Source organism: Euprymna scolopes, chromosome 12 (genome assembly GCF_053919585.1).
Source record: "Euprymna scolopes isolate OS-2025 chromosome 12, ASM5391958v1, whole genome shotgun sequence".
NCBI classification, from domain to species: Eukaryota; Metazoa; Mollusca; class Cephalopoda; order Sepiida; family Sepiolidae; genus Euprymna; species Euprymna scolopes.
Genome location: NC_136493.1, coordinates 2754195 through 2777500, shown reverse-complemented (window position 1 = coordinate 2777500; position 23306 = coordinate 2754195). Strand labels below are relative to the sequence as shown.

Sequence of the window (23306 nt, the reverse complement as noted above, 5' to 3'; positions counted from 1 at the left end):
GACACCATGGAGCCCCTGAGCGAGGCAAAGCTTTTTCACGGAGCAGTAAGATCTTTTCTAAAATTAATATGAAAAACATTAATTTCAGATTTTAACACTAACTAATGATTTTAGGGTTTCTTGACTTAAGGCTTAAGTTAAAGGGAGCAACCACAGAAGCGTTGACAAATTCACTTCTTTGCGATGTTGGAGATATGAGTCATGAAACTTTTTACACTTATTTTTATGTATCATATCTTTTGCCATTAAAAAAGACCAATAATTAAATGTCTGCTCCCATTACATTTTTCCAAATAAAGCATTTGTTTTTTTTACTTTGAAAAAAAAGATGAGATTTTTTTTTTAATTTAAAAATAGATTAGAAATTATTTTATCATGAAACTATATTAGAAACTACTTTAACTATGAAAATGCAATTGAGACGTTATTTAACTATGAAAATGCGTCAGCAAAAAGTAACAAATGATAATGTATTATTTCATTTACTCCAGGACTATTTACGTGAAATCAGCAAATATTTTTGAAAAGCCACGAAAAGGTCAGTGTCCCCTAAAAAAACTGGTGGTTGAGCGTACAAATAAATATTAAATAGTACACGGTATAAGCCGTCTCTCTATCTCTCTTTCCTTGTGATTGTCCACATTTGTCTTCACTAATAAATATTCCATTGATAACATTATTTGCCTTCATGTGAAATCTGTTGAGGTCTCTGAATGCCAGAAAGCTTTCTATTCTAATAGAGTATTTTGGACTTTGGTATTCCCTCTCTGTTTCCTAATTCTCTACTGCACCAGTGGAATTTATTCAAGCAGTTTCCATAATATTTTAACCTTTGATGAAGCAACCGTTCAGAATTTATGTTCGTAGGACGTTACCGGTGAACTGTTTCTTGTCGATATAAATGATTGCACATTAAAAATAGTTATAACTTTAAAAATTAGGGTTTTGCCAGCAAAAGCCACACGACCGTTGCTGCGGGCCTGTCAGACTTAGTGGTGAAGACTCAGAATAATTCTTTATTTGAATTTTTATCATAAAATATGTTTATGAAACGAGGTTTTCACCGCTTAGTATGACAGGCTCCCAGCAACCATCGGGGAAGTTTTCTTGATAGAAACCTGATTTTATTTTACATTCAATTATTTTTAGTATATAATCATATATATCGATGAGAAACAGTTCTCTGATGATGTCGCACGAACCTGAATTCAGAATAAGGGCATCAACAATGGTCGGGGGACTTGGAAGAAGCCTATAAGTGACAATATGCCTCGTTTGGCATGAAAAAGAGTAAAAATAAAATGAAACGAAAAATATGTATTCTCTTCCTTTCTATCTTTCTCTCTCTCTCTCTATCTTTCTCTCTTTCTCTCTTTCCATCTATCTATCTATCTCCTTATCTCTCTCTACCTATCTCTCTATCTTTCTCTATTACTAGGTACGTGCAAAATGAAGGTCGATGTTCAAAATGTATAAACATTTTGATCCCTCCATTTACTTAAAAATTCACCAAAAATCAGTAAATTAACCAACATTAATGAAATTTTCAGTATATCAAATAATGATCATGAAATATATTAAATTCATTATCTATATTTTAGTCTTCGGAGAAATGTATTATTTTGTTTTAGCAAAAAATACTTTTATTAAAGTTATGGTTTTCTGTAGTAAAAAAATGAATTAATTTATTTTTTATGAAAATAAAGCATCATAAATTCTAACAATTAAAAAACATATTTAATCTTTACAGGAACATTACGAAAAATGTCCCTAAAGTCTCTATTAATGAATTCGATATAACTCGATGAAAAATTAATTCCTCGAACTACCAATATTATCATTAAATTAAGCATTGTTTATTTAATATTTTCACAATTATAATAGCAAAAAATATTTCTACTCTTTTTTTTAATTACAGATTTCGTATAATATTTATGTGTAAGATTTTAATATTTTCTTTGCTTGCATGAATATGAAATTTTCGGCGTAAAATAATTGTTATATAATGTTGAACATAATTAAAAATAAATTTCATTTAAAAACATGAACATAGAAAAATAATTAAATTAAAAACTGGTAAAAATAATACAAACGTTCAGGGTAGGAATGTACGGATGCACGTCTGGGAAAAAAGGAAACTAGCACTCCTTCTTCCCTTTTAATTACATAACGTCATTTTCACAGTCTTTCGACTGGCTAAAATTTTTTGCCTTCCGTATATTCCGTGTTTACAACAGTTCCATTTATTGCGAAATCGCTCGTTTTTGGGGGGGGGGGGTAATTTATTTATGTTTTGTACAAACAAGTTTTTTTTTTTATTTAATTCAATACCTTAGGATTTTACTAATTATCTTTGAAATAGACCCAGAAAACTAATATTTATCTTTTAAAGGATTTTTACAATGGATTTATTTAACTTCAAAATTTAGCTGAATTGGTTAGCTCGCCGTGAAAACATTTTTCATAACTTTTTTTTAATGTGTACAAATATTTTTTCCCTTTTGGAAATAAAGTTTAGTCTTTAATCTTTCAAATACAATCAAAAAGTTGTCGGAAACCTACAAAAAATTATGATAAATCGGCTTTAAAATCTAGCCCACCCCCATCTTTATTCGTTCATTGTTGTCCGTATCTATCTATCTCTCTATCTATCTCTATCTTAATCTCTCTCCTTTTCTCTCTCTCCCTCTTTATCTATCTATCTCTCTATCTCTCTCTCTCTCTCTCTCTCTCTCTCTCTCTCTATATATATATATATATATATATATATATATATATATATATATATATATATATATATATATATAAGTACAACTCTTTCATCGCACGCCTTTCTAAGCAATTATCTGTTTCTCATCTGCCGCCATTGCTGACAACATCACTCCTACCAACGAGGTAGACGTTCTACCTGTATAAACGAAAACGTCGCATATTGAGTCATCTCGACGAAGCGGCCATTGTACGCAATCGGGGGTTACGAATTAGCGAAAAATGATACGTCTCTCGCATTTGCTAAAAAAAAAAAGCAAGCGATTGTTGATTCTTTTGTTTACTTCTCGTCTCTCTCTTTATCTCTCATCACTCTCTTCCTACCACCCATCGTTTCTTCCCATCCTCCCACTTTTTATATTTTATTTCTTTTTTATTTATTTCTTCCTTGAAGTTTTGTATTTTTATTTTATTTTTTTTGTTGTTTTTGTTTTTATTTTTGTTCTTGCTCATTCAAGCACGTTTACGCTATCGTTCGTTTCCGCTGCTAAAACATTTTCGGAACTCCTTTCTTTTCCCTTGTCTTCTCTTTTGTGTTTCCTTTCTTTCCTTACTTTTTCTTACCTTTCTTTCTTTCTTTCTTTTGAACTTCTGTTTTTTTTTTTCGTTTTTTTTTTCCGTTTCTTTCTTTTTTCTTTCTTATTTCTTACCGTCTTCCTCGGCTTTCCTAACTTTTTTCTATTTTTCTTTTTCTTTTTGGTTTTATTTTATTTTACTTTTTTCTCTTCGTTTTCTCTTTTTTAATTTTTACTTTAATGTGTTCTTCCATTAAATATGTCTTTTTCTTCTCTGTTTTTTTTTCGAATAACTTATAATTTAGTTAATGGTACTCTACCAACAGGATCTTTCCAAGGGGGCAACATGTTAGGTGGAATAAACCACATTATTAAACAATGGAAATATATGAAAGTTATAATAGTCAATTTTGTGTTTTCCGTGATATAAGCGTTGTTTAAATTTAAAATAAAATGAAATACGTTCATAAGACAAATTACAACGCAATATTATGTAAAATATGCAAATATTTAATATTTCGACGATATATACCATCATCAGAATTTTATACACTATTTTCTCGCCATGGTTGTAAATGGAAGAAAAAGTTAGTATGGCATCCGCGTGTTGTTCGTCTGTTATATTTTCTACTGCTGGAAGATTACGCTCGGTGCGCGTGATATGAAAGCCAAATTTGTGTTTCCAGTGATATATATAGAATACATATATATATATATATATATATATATATAATATATAATATATATATATAATATATATATTATAAATATAATATATACAATATATATATATATATATATAGAGAGAGAGAGAGAGAGAGATAGATATAGATATATGTATATATATACAAGGGCCCGACAATATTTTTCGAACACTTTCGTATTCGACTTTCCGAGTATCATAGAGTGGCGAAATTCCCTCAAGAGTATATCAAAAACATATAAAGACAATACCTTTAATAAAAATTGAAGAAAATCTATTAGGTAAGGAAAAATATTTAATTTTCATCACTTTTTACAAAACACACGCGACATTATTTTTCGGACATCGTTGAAAAACTCTAAATAGTCTGTAATATCACCTTTCTTCTTTTATTAATTTCTCTTCATAATGATCAAACTATGCACAATAACATCTTTACGTGTTTCTATTAGTTTTTTTTGTTTTGTTTTGTTTTTTTGTTTTTTTGCATCTAGTATTCGTCCCCATAGTTGAGCCTCTTTCGTTATTTCAGGTTTATCATAGACAAGTTGAGCAAGTATTTCCCAAACATTTTCCATTAAATTTAGATCTGGGCTTTTTGCAGACCATTCCATAGTAGTCATATTCACTTTAGCCATCCATTCTATTATGAGTTCTTACACATGGATGCTGCAATTGTCTTGCTGTAAAACGAAATCATTCCCCATCTCTCTTCTTATCCTTGGTAGGGCTTTCTCGTCCAGCAACTGTTTGTAGCTTTTGCTGTTCTGTCGTCCTTTCAGCCACTCCAACTATATATTTCCATTAGCAAAGATCATACCCCAAACCATAACTCCTTCTCATCCCATCTGTCGTTTATTCAGTACAACAGGCTCACTCCTACTCGACAAAATACACCATCCATCGGGCCCATCAAACTTGAAATGCTTCTCATCAGTAAATATAACCTTCTTAAAGTCAACATGCTTGTTAACCACCTTTTAGCACTCTCCGGTCTTGCTCCTTTGTGTTTATTTGTTAGCGTAATTTTTTTCTAAGCCCTTGCATACTTCAAACCAATCCTATGCAGCGTTTTTTGTACTGTTCGGACGTTTACATCCAATTCACATTTCTCTTTCACTTTTCTTGCTGTAACTTTTTCTCCTGATATCAAAAGCCGTGTCACAGTCCTCTTCATTCTCCTTTCAGTCCTCTTGCCAATTGATCTTTTCCGTCCTCTCTTCTTTTTCCGCTTGTGTTACATAAGGGAGGGAGAAGAAGAGGATTTGACTTGGACACTTTACTTGAAGGATACTGGTACCCTGGTGATGACGTGTCCATTTTACTAACGAAGAGAAGAAGTTTACGACGATGAGAGAGAGAGAGATATTACGAGTGTTAAGAGACGAGAGAACGGGACCCAAGATCCCTTAAACCGTTTGTCTAGTTGTTATGACACTTGTTGTGTATTTATGTGTTTGAATTAAAGAAGTTCATACCTGGTTTCGCTGCTCTGGGAGAGTCTTCATCTGGGTGGAGCTCTCTTGCTGTTTTCGCCGGAATACACAAGATGAAGACAGATGTTGGGTTTTCAACCTTTTATTCTCCCAGGCATGATCTGCAGATGCCGCCATCGATGGTCTCCACTGTGGGTACCTACCACGTCCCACGTCTGGGGCGCGCATCTCCCCCCTTACTTAGGAGAGAACCATTTTAGACTTCTGCTCGGCTCGGCATTTTCTGAGAGACTCAACGTTTCACCAACCTTGCCACGTAGCATCACATGACATCCGGTTAGATGAAACGTCACTTCCTGCAACGTGGATTAACTACAAAAAATATCTCTCTGACCTCCTCCCACCCTCTCCCTCTCTCTCTCTCGATCTACTATCTAATAGAGACACAGAGAGAGAAAATAGAGAGAGTATGAAAGAGCCAGAGAGAGAGAGAGAGAGAGAGAGGAGAGATGCTCTTTAACACTTGGAGTTTGTCTTCAGCATGTATTCGACCGTTGATTTCGATAGTTTAAAATCCATGTCGATCCTTCTGATGATGAGGCCACCTTCCCGCTTCTTTCGTGCTAAACAAATGACTTCTTTTGAATGCATTTTACCTCATTAAACTTTATTGTTTTGCCAGTTGAATAGAACAGACTGCTTCTTTGGATATGTCTCATTGACTAAAACGTCACTATATCAGATGTAATAAAAGAAATATTTGTTTTTTCTCGAATATACTCGAGGGTGACCCGAAGGCTCATTTTCATTAGATACTACACCTAACTGTAGAAATAATCGAAACTCATTTCTTAGAAACACCCCACTTATCCTTGATCTTCGCTTTCTAATGCTAATATTTAGAGAAAGGGTATCAAATACCATTTTTTATGTCTGGTATGACACAACCGACGAATAAACTCTGGTCTTTTAAACTGTTTTAATCCATTTACATATTATTGTTATAAGTTTATACATTGGTCATCATCAGAGATTACCCACTGACAACAACCAAGTGACAACAAGTCTCCTGCTATTTTTAGTACTGTCCACCTCTTTCGATAAACTTTGCAAATAAAGTTGCATTATCGCAACTGTCGTTTGCCATTGAATTTCGCTGACAATGACCATTGATCTGGAATTTGGGTGGCAATAAACCTCTTTGAGTTCCAATCTCCTTCGTATTCACCGAGTACACAGAGTCTGGCTTCCTGTATTGTTCTTCTCGATGTTTTTTTGTGTGTCTTTAACACAGTCTTTTGTGTTTACCAGTTCTCTTCCCTCTTCGTTCCTTTTCACATAGAGTTGGTCAGTATTGGCTTTCTGGTGTAATGCATTGTACATTAGATTCTTCATTTCTAATCAACCTAAGTTCTTCTTTGGTCCTACGAATATTTCATAATGTCTTTCAATAAATTTCTACTGTGTAGTTTTGTTTTTAAAATTTTCCTTTTCCAATCTTGTATTTCATTTCTGTTGATTTTATAGTGTCTGCTTGTGGAACACCCAAATAATTGCGTGAAATCACCTTTTTCTTCACCATATTCCCTCTGCGTCACTATATGTTACCAAGTAAGGTCTATGACTTACTTGTAGTTTCATCAAATACTTTTGCAAGCAAAATCCGATCCTGCATTTTACTAAATCCTACCCTCTGATGAGATGGAAAGTATTTCTTCAAAACTCCGCGGATTAAAACTATCCACTTATTTTGTGCTTCCTTTTTAAAATTAAATATATTTTTAATTCTTTTTCAAATTGTTTTTAACATGTTTTATTGTTCTTATTATAAGCTCTATTTCCTATTTGGTTTTATCGAGCTTTTACACCTGGTTGAGATTACTTTATAAATATTAATATTTATAATATACTTTAGTTTTGCCATCTTGGATTATTTTGGTAAACTTAACTGTAATTCTTATTTTATATATATATATATATATATATATATATATATATATATATATATATATATATATATATATATATTTGAACGTATGTAAATATCTGTTCTTTTTCAACACTAAGACAAACAATAATGTCTACACCCATCAACAGAAATTCCTACACAGATTTTAGGGTACGAATACATCCTATTAAAGGGTCCTACATAATGCGAAACTTGAGTGCAAAATTTCTTGATGTAGGTTTTTGTACGTGTGTGAGGCCATATTGTGGGTTTGATTGTTAAAGAAAAACAATTATGTATTTTGTTGCATTTGTTGAAATATACAATTTATTCTTTGCACAGCAGTTTTCCTAAAATAAGTACACATTTGCGGATATATTCGGTTAAAATCCTGAATAGAAATCCGATGCTACGGGAATAGAACGTAAAAATGTTGAAACTGGCGAAAATTGGCGAACACTGCTGAACCTTGCCGCGGGGTAGCTATGTCTTCATACAAAGAATGGTAGGGAGCAAGAAAAGCCATTTTAAAGGTAAATCCTCGATCAATGCACTTCGACACAGAAAACGCAGGATATGTTGAGAAGCATCAAGGGAAGTAGGCAACTATCAAGACAATGGCGAGATACGCAAAACACGAGCGGTAAGCAGTAAGAGAAAGCAAGAAACAACATGAAAGTAATTAAATCAAGTCAAACACGTGAATGAATAAAAAGAGAAAGAATCGACGAATGATAAAGTTAGTTAAATTTAAAAAAAAAAACGAATGTTGAAATGGTTTTAAAATAGAAAAGCGAAACATTGAATACGTCAACTAATGGAATTAAAATGTGTTGGGGCTGGGCGGGGAAAACCTATGCAGGTGAAAAGGGGTGTTAGGGTGGAAAGGAGACTGGGATAGTGAGAGAACTTGGAAATCTTTTGTGTTTTCCAGGGAACCTTATTTACTTTTTGTTGTTCTTATCTTCTTTTTTCGGATATTCTTTTTATTCTGCGAACAATCGCAACGTTGCGATTCGTCGTCACGTTTTTCTGTTGTACTAGTTACTCTCCACTTCTTATCCTTGTAGGTCTTGTCGGTGAGGCATTAGAATACGCCGACTGCCCCCTGCAGAGGGTAAAGGTCCCTCAATGGGGGTCCTGGATATGACCTTAAACTATATCCAGTAGCAAGGCCCCCCGCTTGTGGGCTTTGAGGAGTGTGGGGCCACCCTTTAATTACCATTGCTCCCAGGTCCACTCTGACCCGGAGTGGTAGTACCTGTTAAGGTCCCAACTATGGGTTGAATAGAAACCGACGTGAAAACAACAACTATATTCTATTAAAATTTTTTCTTCAAAATCTTTGGATTCGGCATTAAATAACCCGAAAAGGGTTGATATGCCGTAAAACAAAAACAACCAACCAACTTCTTTTCCTCTTCGTTTCCATTCGCTCTACCTCTCCCTCTGTCTCTCTATCTCCCTCTATCTATCTATCTATCTATCTATCTATCCGAGTAACGTAGTTTATGAATATATATATATATGTGTGTGTGTGTGTGTGTGTGTGTGATTTTCAAACACTACTGTGTTTGAATATATAGTTAAATGGCAGTTTTAGTCATTTAGAACTGCTTTAAAGCTTCACCGCTCACTCATTTTCTGACCAAATTTCACACAATTATAACTGTTTATAGATTACCTTATCAGCTATATTATGAAAAAAAATTTCAATTTTCGTTGAGTAAAACAAGAGTTATGATGAATTTTCTGGTGTTCAAATTCGTAAAAAAAAACGTAAGGAGGTACGCGACGCTTTTTATGACTGGTTTCCATAGCAACCACGTCGCTTCAGCGACTACTGTTGTTACTAATTCACTAATGAAATAATGAAAGGGAGATAACTGGGGGTTATTGAAAGCATACGAGTGCCGTTCATTGTTATTACATATGTGTTTATGGGAGAAAAACTGAAATTAAACTAAGGACAAGTGAATTCATTGGAAGCCTGGAAAAATCATGGATTACAATAGAAAAATGCGAGCATGAAAAGTTGTTAAGTGTTGTGACATTATGTTGAACAAAGATGGCGGCGTAGTTCAGAACAGATCCTGACTGTAATTGGCAGTAACCAATATGGCGGCCAAGAATCAAATGCTGTCCGTGACGTATTTAGCGGCGAACTGATTGAATCCAAAATTCGACAATTTTTATACGAACTTTGGAAGGTTTTCATTGGTTGTTTAGCACAGCCGGTGATTATAAAAATGATTGGCGAATCCACTGGTCTCATACCCCCAAATAGTAGTCAAAAACAGTTTACAAAAGTAATATGGTTAAGCTTAGCAATGGAAAAGTAAAGGGATAGTTATTAAAACTGGAAAGAAAAGGACAAGATATTCTAGTAAAAAATATAATAATTTATAACTAAAAATATTGCTTTCACGAGGGTCATTGACACGCTCACACAAGAGGACTTCCATGGGGCCTTCCAGAGGTTGTTGGAACGGTGCAAATGCATTGCAGCCGGAGGAGATTACTTCGAAGAGAGCAGTTTGGACTATGTTTTACACTTTTTATGTGTTTTATAGATTATTATTTAATCGTTTAATCGCGTTTTATGTGCATCTTGTGTTTGACTGGTTAACTTTTTCATCTTTATATTGTTGTTATCGAACCAGTTCTTATGGTTGCGAATAGGAAGCTCGAGTACTTCAAACAATTCGGCATAGACCATATTTCTGAGACTCTTCAATGCCGTCCGTTATCTGAACTGAATCGATAGAATACTCTTGGTTATTCCTGAACTTTTCCTGTTTCCCAGTGGTTTTCAAACGTTCGACATTAATGCGTTTTGGGATTGTTCGCATTCGGAGCTTTCTTCTTGCAAGATGAATGAATTTATTCAACCAACACCGTGATGTCCCAAAACTCCTTTCCAAGTTACATTGTCAGCGCCAACTTGTGCAGTGTCGTCACCCATGCGGATAAGCTAGTTATAGCATTATGAAACAATAATTAAAATCTTTTCTTTCTTTTTTTTTTTTACTTGCCCAGCGTTTCATGATGAAGGTTAGTATAGCACCATCCACATTCTTTAGAATTGTTCATAATACACAGTCGGTACAAATGTTTACAACAGACAGCATGAACAGGTTTTATGTCAGACTTTTCCTTCGCCGAGACGTATGTTTTAACAAAAAAGATAAGGGTACATCGCTCCTAGTAGTTTAACCGTGCCACAAGAAACCAACGTAGGTATTTCCATAGCTAACGCAACACACACACACATACACAAACACACACACACACACACTTATATATATATATATATATATATATATATATATATATATATATATATATATATATATATATATATATATATACTGTATGTGGATCACTATAATGCTCCCGATTTTAGGTTAAGCATTTGGGAAGTAATATAAAATTACCATTAGCGTATGAAGTGATGCTCTTTGTGTAAACAAATTGAGCTTAGGTATTTTAGACAATGTTAATTCACTCCCCACATAGCAGCAGCCGTATAGCGCCACAGTTAGAATCTCCGACTGTTGTTTGGGCGATCGGGTTTCGGTCCTGGCTTGAGGTAGTTGCTTGTCTAGCGGCACTGATGAGCTGTGAAACAGCGAAACAGTACTGCATGCGGATAACTATATATATATATATATATATATATATATATATATATATATATATATATATATATATATCGCACACACACACATATATCTGTGTGTGTGCGTGTGTGTGTGTGTGTGTGTGTGTGGAGAGAGAGAGAGAAAGTGAGAGAGAGAATAACAAATAATAATTGTATCATTTTATCAGAAATCAAGGAGTCCCGTCCTATGAAATAACACTTGATTTCTATATGAGATCATATATATTCGAATATTTCATTAAGTCTCCAACACTGAGTTTATAAAGCAGTTAATGATATTAATTTTGCTTCCTCCCAATTGACTATTTAACTACGGTATAATACATCTTTTTTGTGGTTCCTTCGTCTTACTGGAGTCCAGCTTTTTGCTGTTACCTCAGGTAACATCACTTGAAGAAGATGCACCATTCCTCGTTGAAGCCAGTGTAGGTTGGTAATACCAATAGTCCATCTAGTCTAGTGGAGTATCCAGCTTAGTACTGTTACTACAGGCAACATCACTCGAAGAAGATGAACCATTCTTTGTATAAACTAGTGATGAGACCTTATTTGGGCATCAAATATTATGTGATTTTATGATATTTACTCCTGGTTTACTTGTAAGTAACAATATCCTCATACCAGGTTGTCCTGACATACTCCTGTACAGAAATATCTTAGACACTCGAGGACAGTGTCTAGTAGGCATTCAAGTTCTCTCCAAGTGTCTGTCTGTATGCATACCTGTCCCTAAATAACAAATATATACTAGGGAATCGATGCCTCCATTCAGTCTCGAAAGACAGAGGATACTCCATGTAAGGGCATCTGCGCGAGTAATTGTAATGCAAAAGTTGGGAAATCCTCAACTAACCCTCTCCTGAATCGGCACTGTTTGAATCAAGTGGTAAGAATAAGGTCATGATGACTGGAAACAATGCCGAGGTAAGCGGAGAGTACATACAGCACTTGGACGTCTCAAATGGTCACCCATTTTAAATACTGACAAGCTTCTGGGTTTGACCTTTACTCCTGATCTGAAATGGAACACGTACATAAAGTTTGTTGCCAAGGTCGCTGGAAAGATGGTAGGATCCTTCTACCGCTCCAGAAGATATCTCACTACTGATGCAATTCTCTATCTATATAAAAGCCAAGTACGTCCAAGGATGGAATAATGTTGCCATATCTGGGCAGGAGCTGCTAAAAACAGACTATCCTGCCTTAACAGAGTACAAAATAGACTTCGTGGCTTAGTGGGGGATGCCCTTTTCTCTACCCTGCAACCCCTCTCCCACAGAAGAGACGTTGCGAGCCTATCTTTGTTTTATCGTTATTTCCATGGCAGGTGATCGTCTGAACTCCAATCTCTGGTCCCCCCTCGCCAATCTTTCACGAAAAACACCCGTCTAGCTGAATCCACTGTGAAAAATTTCCCCCACTCTATATCTGTGCCTAAATCAAAACGCGGATTCCATGAACAAAGCTTCTTTCTTAGAACTGCACGCCTGTGGAACTCTGTTCCGTCTGCCTGCTTCCCACCGGACTACAACTTGGATGTCTTCAAGTCCAATGTTAACAAATTCCTAATAAACCGCCCCCTTAAGTAAACACTTCATCAAATCTCCACACTAACGTAATGTACTTGCAATAACCCTTATCCCTGAGTGGCTTCCGGGCCTTGATAAGTGGTGATCACTGTGTAAAAAAAAAATACTGACCGTTCAACGTTACTTAACTTGAACCGTTGAACCGGTGTGTCAACGTGATTATGCCGTGTATAGGAAATATAATTGTATTTTCATGTGCAATTTGAACATAATCGAAGTACTTCTGTGTCTCTAGCTGCTCCGTTAAAACAACCAATGACATCTTTGTAGAATTACACATAATGATAATCTATTAATTAGTTTAAGAGAATTATTAATCAGACATACAATGTTATTAATATAAACATTGCGTTTTATAGCATCAAAAATGAGTTCTTCAAAAGCTGAAAGTGAGAAAAAGAAGAATGCAATTAATAGAGTCCTTATTAAAGGGAGATAATTTCCAATAAGGGGCAGGTAATTTGTTTCATTACGTCGTTCGGTTTAATAAAATTAAAGAAGTATATTCGGAAATATATTTCTTGTTAAACACAAATGATATATGAAATCCGTAGAAAATAACCTATATTTTTTTTATTTGATATTTAAATTTTTACTAGTTATATTTACCTGGCGTTATGACATTGGCTAAAAAAGGAACTCGCTTTGTTATGTTATTGGCGCCTGGAAAATACCGGTCATGGCTGATTGTCAGCGTTTAGGTTAAAAATATTTCGATAACAAAGAAAAAATTTTCGAATAACCGAAAGAATTTTATCGAAATGAAAAAAGGATTTAACTTGAGAAAATATTTACATTAAAATATTTCCCAAGAATTTTAACTTTGGGGAAAAGCAATTTGATAAGTCAAAAAAAAACACAAATGACATAAATCAGACGATGGTCGTTCATCCATTTATTCATTTAACAAAGAATATACGCACAAGCGATTGCCATTTAGAACGAAACAAAATCAGTAAGAATTTAGTGGGTTACATACAAAGAGAAACTATACAAGGGGAAAACCGTGCAGGTCCGATCAGCATCTGCCCAAGGCCGCCTTGAAGCCTTCTAGCGTGGACTGGTTTACGATCTCATCGGATAGCTGGTTCCACGGAGATGCCACTTGAACCGAGAATGCTGCTTGACGTCGAAGGTAGACCTTTTTTGCGTGTCCACGGAGTCCACGATCCGGAACAGGGGTGAAGAACATGTCCCGGTCCAGACCGCACTGTCCATGGAAAATGTTGTAGGCGAGGGTGAGGTCGCCTCGAAGTCTTCCGTGCTCATGAAAAAAAAAAAAGATTTAGAGCCCTTTAAAGTTGCTCATAAGCTAGACCTCTGAGACCAGTCGCCATTCTCGTCACTAGGCGCTGAATACATTCGAGACGCTGGACGTTCTTTACGTAATATGATAATGTGACCTGAATACTATCGTGTGGTAATACGTGTTGATGACGTCGTTTGGGAGGAGATGGTTTTTTTTAGAGACACGTAGAAATTAGTCAAGGTTGATAGAGTTGAGATTATTGTTACATCTCGGCGGCTTTTTTTTATTCTCTTTCTTTTATCTCTTCTCCCTTGAGAAATTTGCACGAAAACACAACAGCATAAACACAGATAATAATGTGTTATTAGTAGGGCTATGACAACAGCATATTCTTTTCATTGTCTTGACTCTCGAGTATATACCAGACACAGTTAGACACAATTAATCAACCGACAAGCACATCATTATACATAAAAACATATAAGATATCAATGGATATATTCCTGAGAATAAAAACAAGGAAAAGAATATGCTGTTGTCATAGCCCTAGTTATTAGTGTGTAAACAACATCCGGTGAGTTAAAGAAATATTCAAAAAAATCTGAGTATTCTTAACATCAGGTCATTACATTTCTTTAACTTCCCAAATGCTATTTAACTTTACTTGCAAAATTCTATAAAGTTTGGACTTTTTCTGCTATTTTGTTTATTTCTATTAATACTTGTTATGTATATTTTTGTTTTTCACTGCCTTTCTCTCCAGATTCTCCTTTCTGGATTCAATATCTAAATTAATGCGTTTTTTTCTTGATAAAAATTGCCGATAAACAAATGGGGCGCCAATACCAAAACAACATAACAACATACATAATACCAAACCAACATAACAACATACATAATACCAAACCAACATAATAACATAATACCAAAACAACATAATAACATAATACCAAACCAACATAACAACATACATAATACCAAACCAACATAACAACATACATAATACCAAACCAACATAATAACATAATACCAAAACAACATAATAACACAATACCAAAACAACATAATAACATAATACCAAAACAACATAACAACATACATAATACCAAACCAACATAACAACATACATAATACCAAACCAACATAATAACATAATACCAAAACAACATAATAACACAATACCAAAACAACATAATAACATAATACCAAAACAACATAACAACATACATAATACCAAACCAACATAACAACATACATAATACCAAACCAACATAACAACATACATAATACCAAACCAACATAATAACATAATACCAAAACAACATAACAACATACATAATACACCAATCAATGTTTTGCTAAACAAAACTCAATCTCACGAATATATCAGATGATAGTTGACCTCGCCTTTTCTATATCGCTTCACAATTTAATTCCTGTTCGTTACTTGAAATATTTGAAACGAAAGCAATCGATGAGAAACAGAAGAAAAAACTCGATCTTTTCACTACTCCACTTAATTTGCCTCCATTTTCTATTTCTTTAGCATCTCCCTTACTGCTATATTATTATTAATTTCTGTCTACTTCATTTCTAAGCAAATTTCTTTAAACCAATTTTTATGTATATTCGTGGCTTTTCTCCTTTTCTGATGAGAAGCACTTAGCTTCGGAATGACATGGCCTAATAATGCTCTTTTTTCTTTTCTTTATTGATCTGATGATATAAAGCTGTATTTAACTTTGAATTCTTATCTTTTATACACACATTATATATATATATATATATATATATATATATATATATATATATGCGTGTGTGAGCGTGTGTGAGCGTGTGTGTGTGTGAGTATTTAGGCAGCATTTTTTCATTCAAGCAAACATTAAAAATAACAGATTTCTTCTACTTAATGATACCTTCATACGTATAGGCGTTTTCTATCTCATTTCTAAGCAAATGTTCTTAAGCCAGTTTCTTTTCTTTTTTATTTTTTTTTTTTTTTTGTAAATGTATCATGTTTCTCACTTTCTTATCAGAAACATTTAGTTTCTAAATCTCATGATCTAAACAGGTTATTTTTTTTTCTTTTCTAAAGTTTTATTTAACTTTAAATTCTCATCTTATACATATACATCGTTTACTTAAAATGTAAATCAGTTTATATATGCCAATCGTTATATATTAAACAATTATATATATATATATATATATATATATAGTCATCCACTTACAGGACTGTTTCGCTGTTTCACAGCTCATCAGTGCGGCTAGACAGCCAACTGCCTCAAGCTAGGATCGAAACCCGACCGCCCAAATGACAGTTAAGGTTTCTCACCATTACGCTATACGGCTGCTGCTGTGAGGGTAATGAATGTAACGATGTTTTAACATCGTCTAAATGCCTCCGCTCGATTTGTTTACACAAAGAGCGTCGCTTAATACTCTAATGGCAGTTTGTATATCACTTCCCAATATGCTCAACCCAAGATAGGAAGCATTTTATATATATATATATATATATATATATATATATATATATATATATATATATATATATATATATATCCTTTATATAATAAATGAAGAAAATATACTGAAACAACTGTTATGCAATAATGTTTTTCATGGAAAAGTCCAGATTTATTTCATTTTTGTCTTTGTTTCTACTGCTTTTGAACAAGCCTTACTGTGTTCGGGTTTTTATATTGTTTTAAGGTTAAGGGTTTTAATGAAGAAAAACAGTTTTGCTTTACATTGTTTTAAGGTTAGATGTTAATTTTAAATAAAAAATTTTTTAATATATTTTTAATCTTTCTGAACTGAATCGTACGTCCTAAAACGATAAAAGTAAATATCGATTTAATCCAATGTTTTGGCTTGAAAAATTTTACGATTTCCTCATTCCGCAATTGCAAATTGTCGTACGTTGCAATCTGATTGGCTAAGCGCGTCAACATCTTCTGGTTATTTATGTCAACTGCCGGAAGATGCCGACGAAAAGTCGGTTCCAACATAGGTTACAAACAATGCCATGGCAACCGTTCAGTCTCCAGAGACAAAGGAATACAACTTTTAAATTTGACTACTCCTGTAATTGTAATTGTGAATCAAGTGTTGCGTAATCGCAACCCCACCTCTCCTGAATCATCACTGCTTTCATAAAATGAAAAGGGTGACTGGAAGCAGTATCGAAATAAGCTAAAAGCATAAATATCACATTTAGTACTGACCAGGCTTAACGTTGCTTAACTAAGTATTCATGTCAAGCAGGTAGATTTTTGTGTGTTAGACTAGTGAATTCCGACAAAATAACTGTATATATTAGATTTATTTATTAGTCATAGGAAATATTCACTAAGATTTACGATAATCACGTTTAAGTATCTATAAATATCTATCAGTTATCATTAAAAATGGGTACTTATGCATCTATGTTACCGTACTATTTTAATAGTATTTTCAAATTGAATTCAAATTTATATTTCTTTATTATATTGTCAGGTTAAAGTACAGATTAGTTACAAAACAGCCTACCCTCCCCATGTTAAGAACAATAATATTATTATTTTAGCGCGGTAACATAGATGTAAAAGTATCAAAAATTAAGTTAAAAATGGAAGAGATGGGTATTTTGTAATAAATTTTAGTCCGCTATTAATTTCACTTGAAGAGCAGCATTATTTTATGTTTTTTTATTTTGTTCCTTTCAGATAAATGGCCGGCAACAATCTATTTCAACCAACAAGGTAGCAGCAGCTCTCTTAATGTCGGTAACCATGACAGGTGGTGAGGAAGAATTCTGAAATGGAATTTTGGGCATCCATCACACTGACAGTATTTTCGCTTGTCTTGCGTAAGTTGCAACTTTTCTTGGCGATTATCGCCCTTTTTTCCTTGTTACTTCTACGTATGCCTTATTACTGGAATATGTGGTATTTAGGTAGAATAAAACATATGCTATTGTGGAAAATGTCCGAACAGTTTACTTAAACCGCCGAAAGGTGCCGAAACGCTGAGCTAATGAAATCATAACAACGAACGTTTACTTGCTATGATTGGTTTATTATAAAAAGATAAATATTTATCTTGATTTGAATAAAACAAATTAAAATAACAAAAATAATATCAAAATATCAAGAAATCTTTTTTTATTTGCTGTCAGTTGTTTTGAAAGAATATTTATTTGGAAGCATTATTAAAAACGCCTTTAAAAATATCATTCCAAACGTCATTAAAATCATCATTAAAAATGTCATTAAAAACATCATTAAAAGCATCATTTAAGACATCATGTAAGACATCATTAAAAACGTCTTTAAAATCCTATAAAAATGCACAAAAAAATTCGTTTACTATGTTATGAAACTTACCTTACAATCAGTGCTTTTTTTTTTATTTGAATTTTTATTTTCTTGAAGTTTCGTAAAAAGATGTTCAATTTAAAAAAAGAACACGTCCAATCAAAAAAGAGAATCCTCTCAACTCAGCTCTATAATATATGCACGAAGGAAAAAAACAAAATTACACAAATCTAAGACAATGGCAGAATCTTCAGAAATTGACCTTCAGACTGAAGTGGAATGATGCCATAATTGGATGATAGTTTTTAATGCTACTAAGACAAAGCTGCGCTCCGTTTAACAAACACAAAACGCCTTCCCAACCACCGACACTCATGACTAATAACAAATGACCTGAAGTTCTTCATTCAAACACCCCTGCTTAACATTCACAGAAAATATGAACTGAAATAAATAGATTGAGGACATTGCGAAGGCTGCTGCAAAGAAGGTTGGCTCCCTCTATCGTGCTAAATGATTACTAATACGTGAGAGTATTGTGAACGTCTACAAAGTCACCATTCGCCCATGCTACGAAGTATTGTTGCGACGTTTGGGCTGGTGCATCTACTGCAAGTCTCTCCCTCTTAGACAAGGTCTAGTAGGTCCCACAATGCCAAACAAGCCTTAACCCCTGTCTCATCAGTGTTGCATTCCTGCACCTATTTTACAAGCATTTTAATGGAAAGTGTTCTGAGGAACTCATTGCACTTGTGGCCCCTCGACATACATACGGCCGACAAACTCGCTTCGCAACATAATCAGACCCTTTGAATGAAAGGGCCTACTACTCTAATAGTATTCTTCCCTCAGAATTCCCTTTCCCTTACCTGTTTCCTGGCTGTACTGTGCAGAGGTTAAATGTAAAGTAAACCAAGATCTTCCCTAACCCGACGGTCCTAATTAGTAGCCTCGCACGTCTAAGTGGTGATATGCTTGGTTTGGGTGAACGTGAGTAAAAAAGGGCGTCACCTTTTTTTAAAGCAGAACTAGTATATTCACAATTTCATTTTTAGAATTAGACAAAATCCCACTAGAAATTTGGAATAGTCAAAGTTAATAGTTAAAAATTATATAGTGGCGTCTATATATGTCTAGAAATTATTAATTAAACTGATAAAATATTAACCAAACAGACATTTTCCACAATTAACCACTCGGCACGTCCTCGGACATATTAAAGTTCAGATAATAATATATATTATTTGGATTTATTAATCTTTTTATTAAAACGTAAACTTTAAACTTGGGTGATCGGGTTTCGATACTGGCTTGAGGTAGTTGCTTGTCTAGCACCACTAATGAGCTGTGAAACAGCGAAACAGTACTCCATGTGAATCACTATAATGCTCCCTATTTTAGGTTGAGCATTTGAAAAGTGATATACAAATTACCATCAGCGTATGAAGCTATGCTCTTTTTGTAAACAAATTGAGCTTAGGTACTTTGGACAATGTCAAAACATTATTAATTCACTGCCCACATAGCAGCAGCCGTCTCGCACAACGACTAGAAGCTCCGACTGTCGTTTGGGCGATTGGGTTTCGATACTGGCTTGAGGTAGTTGCTTGTCTAGCCGCACTGATGAGCTGTGAAACAACGAAACAATACTGTATGTGGATTAATATATATATATATATATATATATATATATATATATATATATATATATATATATATATATATATATATTTGAGACCAAGAAATAGTCAATAGATCCGGGTAAATCTTAACCTTTTCGCAGAAGGACATAAGAATACAAATACACTAGCTCATATAAGTTTTAGACTGGCAGACAGACGAACCCTGACTTAATGCTTACATAACTAACCCTAACTTAACCCTATCCGAACACTAACTTAACTCTAACTTAATCGTTATACTAACATTAAACTCACCTTAATTCAAATTTTACCCATCCCCATTCGAATTTAGCCCTAATTTCATTCTTAATTAACTCTAACTTTATTCTATCCTAACACTAAACCAACCTAACTTAATTCTGTCATAATATTAAACTAATCCTAACTTCATTTTAACCCAACTCTAAACTACCTCTTACTTAACCCTAACATAGTCGGTTTTTGTTCAAAAGCTATTAGATTATCAAAAAGGGAAATCTCTGCAAAAATCGTCTTTTCATTGTGATATTTAATGTTATTATTCATAAAAAAAAGCATATTATAAAAAAATCCGTGAAAAACATATTATATTGATTATGTTTTGTCAACAAATAAAGACATTTTCATAAAAATAAATTTGCAGTGAATGTTTTTCACATATTTTTTTGTACGGTAAAAATCTGTCTCGTTTTGTTTTATTCGTGCGGTTTGTTTGGATTCGATTTTTTTTTTCTGCCTTTTTACGTATATCTGCATTGTTTTTGTTTTTTGTTTGTTTGTTTGTTTGTTTGTTTTTTCTGGTTCCAAACTACATCAGTACTTATTTTCCTACTCAATCTACTGCATACATGTTGATTGATATATGTGCAAATATTCATGATGTTTAATGAAGCTTGTTGCATCGTTCAACCAGCACGCGTCCGTCGGAGCGCAAGAGCAATATAGCTTCGCCTGTGAACCGGAAATCCCGACAGTGACGGACATAAAATCGTATCGTGCCGTCAGTTGATGGAATTTACTTTATTTTCTTTCACTGTCTCTGCAGCGATTCCTGGAAGCTGTCACAGTCACATCAAAGAGGTCGAAGATGGCGACGATTCGCCGCAGGTTGGGTCCCAGACTAAACATTTCCTCTCCTGTATGAGAAGACGGCCATTTCATCTGTTCGCTTCTCATCGCTTCAATGTAAAAAAAAAGAAAAAAAAAATGACGAAGCGCCCAGGGCGTCAAGAGCCAACTTGATTGCTTTCGGGCAGTGTAGAGTTTTATGTTTTACAAAAGAATCTTGAATTTACTTTTAATGTTAATTTAAGGAAACCATTAAGAAAACCATCTTTTTTTATTTACATAGATTTTAGAATAGAGCTGATTACTATCACCGAAACTTACGAGGAGAACTTAACACTAAACTAACACTAAACTAACACTAAACTAACAGTGTCTATTATTAAGCGACGATTATGCAATCCTCGACTGCACCTTTTCAAACAGAGAGTCTTCTCCCGTACACACCTGGTATTTCCAAATGGTAACTCATGTAGTATTGACCAGGTTCAACGTTGCTTAACGACAAAATTACAACGGATAAAAAAGGGTTTGTTTTTTCTGTTTTTACTATTTAACTTTCTTGATTCCTGTTTTCTGAAAAGTTGTGACTATAATTTCGCAATCAATCAAGATAGATAAATTTACAATTAAAAATAAATTAAGTTCAAGACAATGACGGTGAATAGAAAAAAAACCCGGACCAATCAGAAGTTTTCTTTCCCCCACCCCACCTCCACCGCCGAAATTAATGAAGACTAATGTTTGTTGGGGACGCAGAGATGCATTGGGTGCTGTTAATAGATTTAAAAAAGGAACTAATACGTGCAGACAATTCAAATTATTCGAGAGTTGAAACGGAAAGCGCGCACGTATTGCTATGAGATTTCCAAAAAGAAATATCGAATCTAAAAACTAAAAGGACTAAAAATGCCAAGAGAATCGCCAAACTAATGGCGAAGATATACACAACGTCGGGAAAGTGGAACCGAAATAAAGCAATTGTAAAGTAAAAAAAAAAAAAACATTCAAATAAATGATAAATCTAAGAATGATGGCCATCTGTATAGATAGATTCATTCAGCAGATCGGTACGTTCAAAAAATGGCCGACATGGATATATGAATAAACTAGACTTTGTCCATTAAACTGGGCAAAAGTTATAGCCTGTTGACTTAGTTGTATTCCAAATTTCTAGAGTAATATGGTATTGTGGTTACTAATCCTTATTAATCCTTAACTATTGTGACCCAACAACCTATGGTGGTCTAATTTTATATTAATAACAGAAATAATAGAGCAAGGTTAGAACATTTTATTATGTGAACAATCCCGGGAAATTCTCGATTACCTTGCTGACTTTAATTGTTTGGTCGATGATGCAACTAACACAAGGAAAATTGCTTCAGTTGGTAGATTTCGGATTGATAATAATATATTAATACTAACATTGTTTTGCTAATAAAACAATGTACTTTGAGAAAATGGTATTGAAAGTTGTTTGAGCTACGATCGGGAGCAGTACCTGACCCTGAGGTCATCTCCAAAGAACGATCCGGCGTGAAAATCACTCTATGGAAATTCACCTCAATACGCGATTCTGTACGGTTGGCACTGAACTAATCAGAAGAGAAGGGGAAATGTCACAACGATCCCTGATTGGCTAGCTTGGGCTTGAGAGCGCCATTCCTCCATACTGTCACCTCATTATATAAGCTTATGCACGAGCGATTTTAGGGTGTTGAGAGAAGACAGCTGTACTGGGAAGAGATCTGGAAAATACGCCGGCGTTGAATTCTGCTGTCAACTCTTCTCTGTCGCAATACTTTTGTCATATATGGTATTTACACAATTAAAAACTAGATTTATGGCTTGCTAAAACCCTCTGCTGTTATTAATTCATCACTTTGACACTACCGCTGACAAAGGTCTCATCCGCACTCCGTATCTGCATACTGTTGGTGAGAACAAAAAAAAAAAAAAGAAAAACGAATTCACTCATTTGTGTCCAAGTATTCCACCACTGCAAAATTTACGATATACGAAAATTGTATTCGGAATTATTGGTGACTGTTTCTCTTGGTGAAAGCTCTGTCAGTCGCAGATGATGCGACACGTGTTAAACTGTGAACTCTGAAGTGATTTAATTTCAACTGCCTACACAATACTCTTCGTACAGTAGTATTATATTATAACTAAGCGCTATCGGTCCCAGATGCTCCGACACGTGTTGAACTGTGGACTCTGAAATTATTTAATTTCAACTGCCTATACATTTATCTTTGTACAGTATTATTATATTAGAACTCTGTAGTTATATATTTTGTGCCAATATAATTTTTATAAAAAAGAAATCCAACGACTAAAATTCCTACATATTGGATCTGCGATATTGTTAACATTGCTAACCGGACCGGACGATTAACT

At 34.2% G+C, this 23306-nt stretch overlaps 1 protein-coding gene across 3 annotated transcripts in view; it reads left to right on the top strand.

The window, feature by feature from the left end:
* LOC145291152 (neuronal acetylcholine receptor subunit alpha-10-like) overlaps positions 1-23306 on the top strand; it is a 693294-nt gene that overhangs the window by 582661 nt on the left and 87327 nt on the right. For all 3 annotated transcript variants that reach the window (XM_080136680.1, XM_080136678.1, XM_080136679.1), the window contains one exon: positions 17584-17726. In XM_080136680.1, the coding sequence (XP_079992806.1) occupies positions 17678-17726 (49 nt within the window). In that variant the 5' untranslated portion in view covers positions 17584-17677. The remainder of the gene's footprint in view (positions 1-17583; positions 17727-23306) is intronic.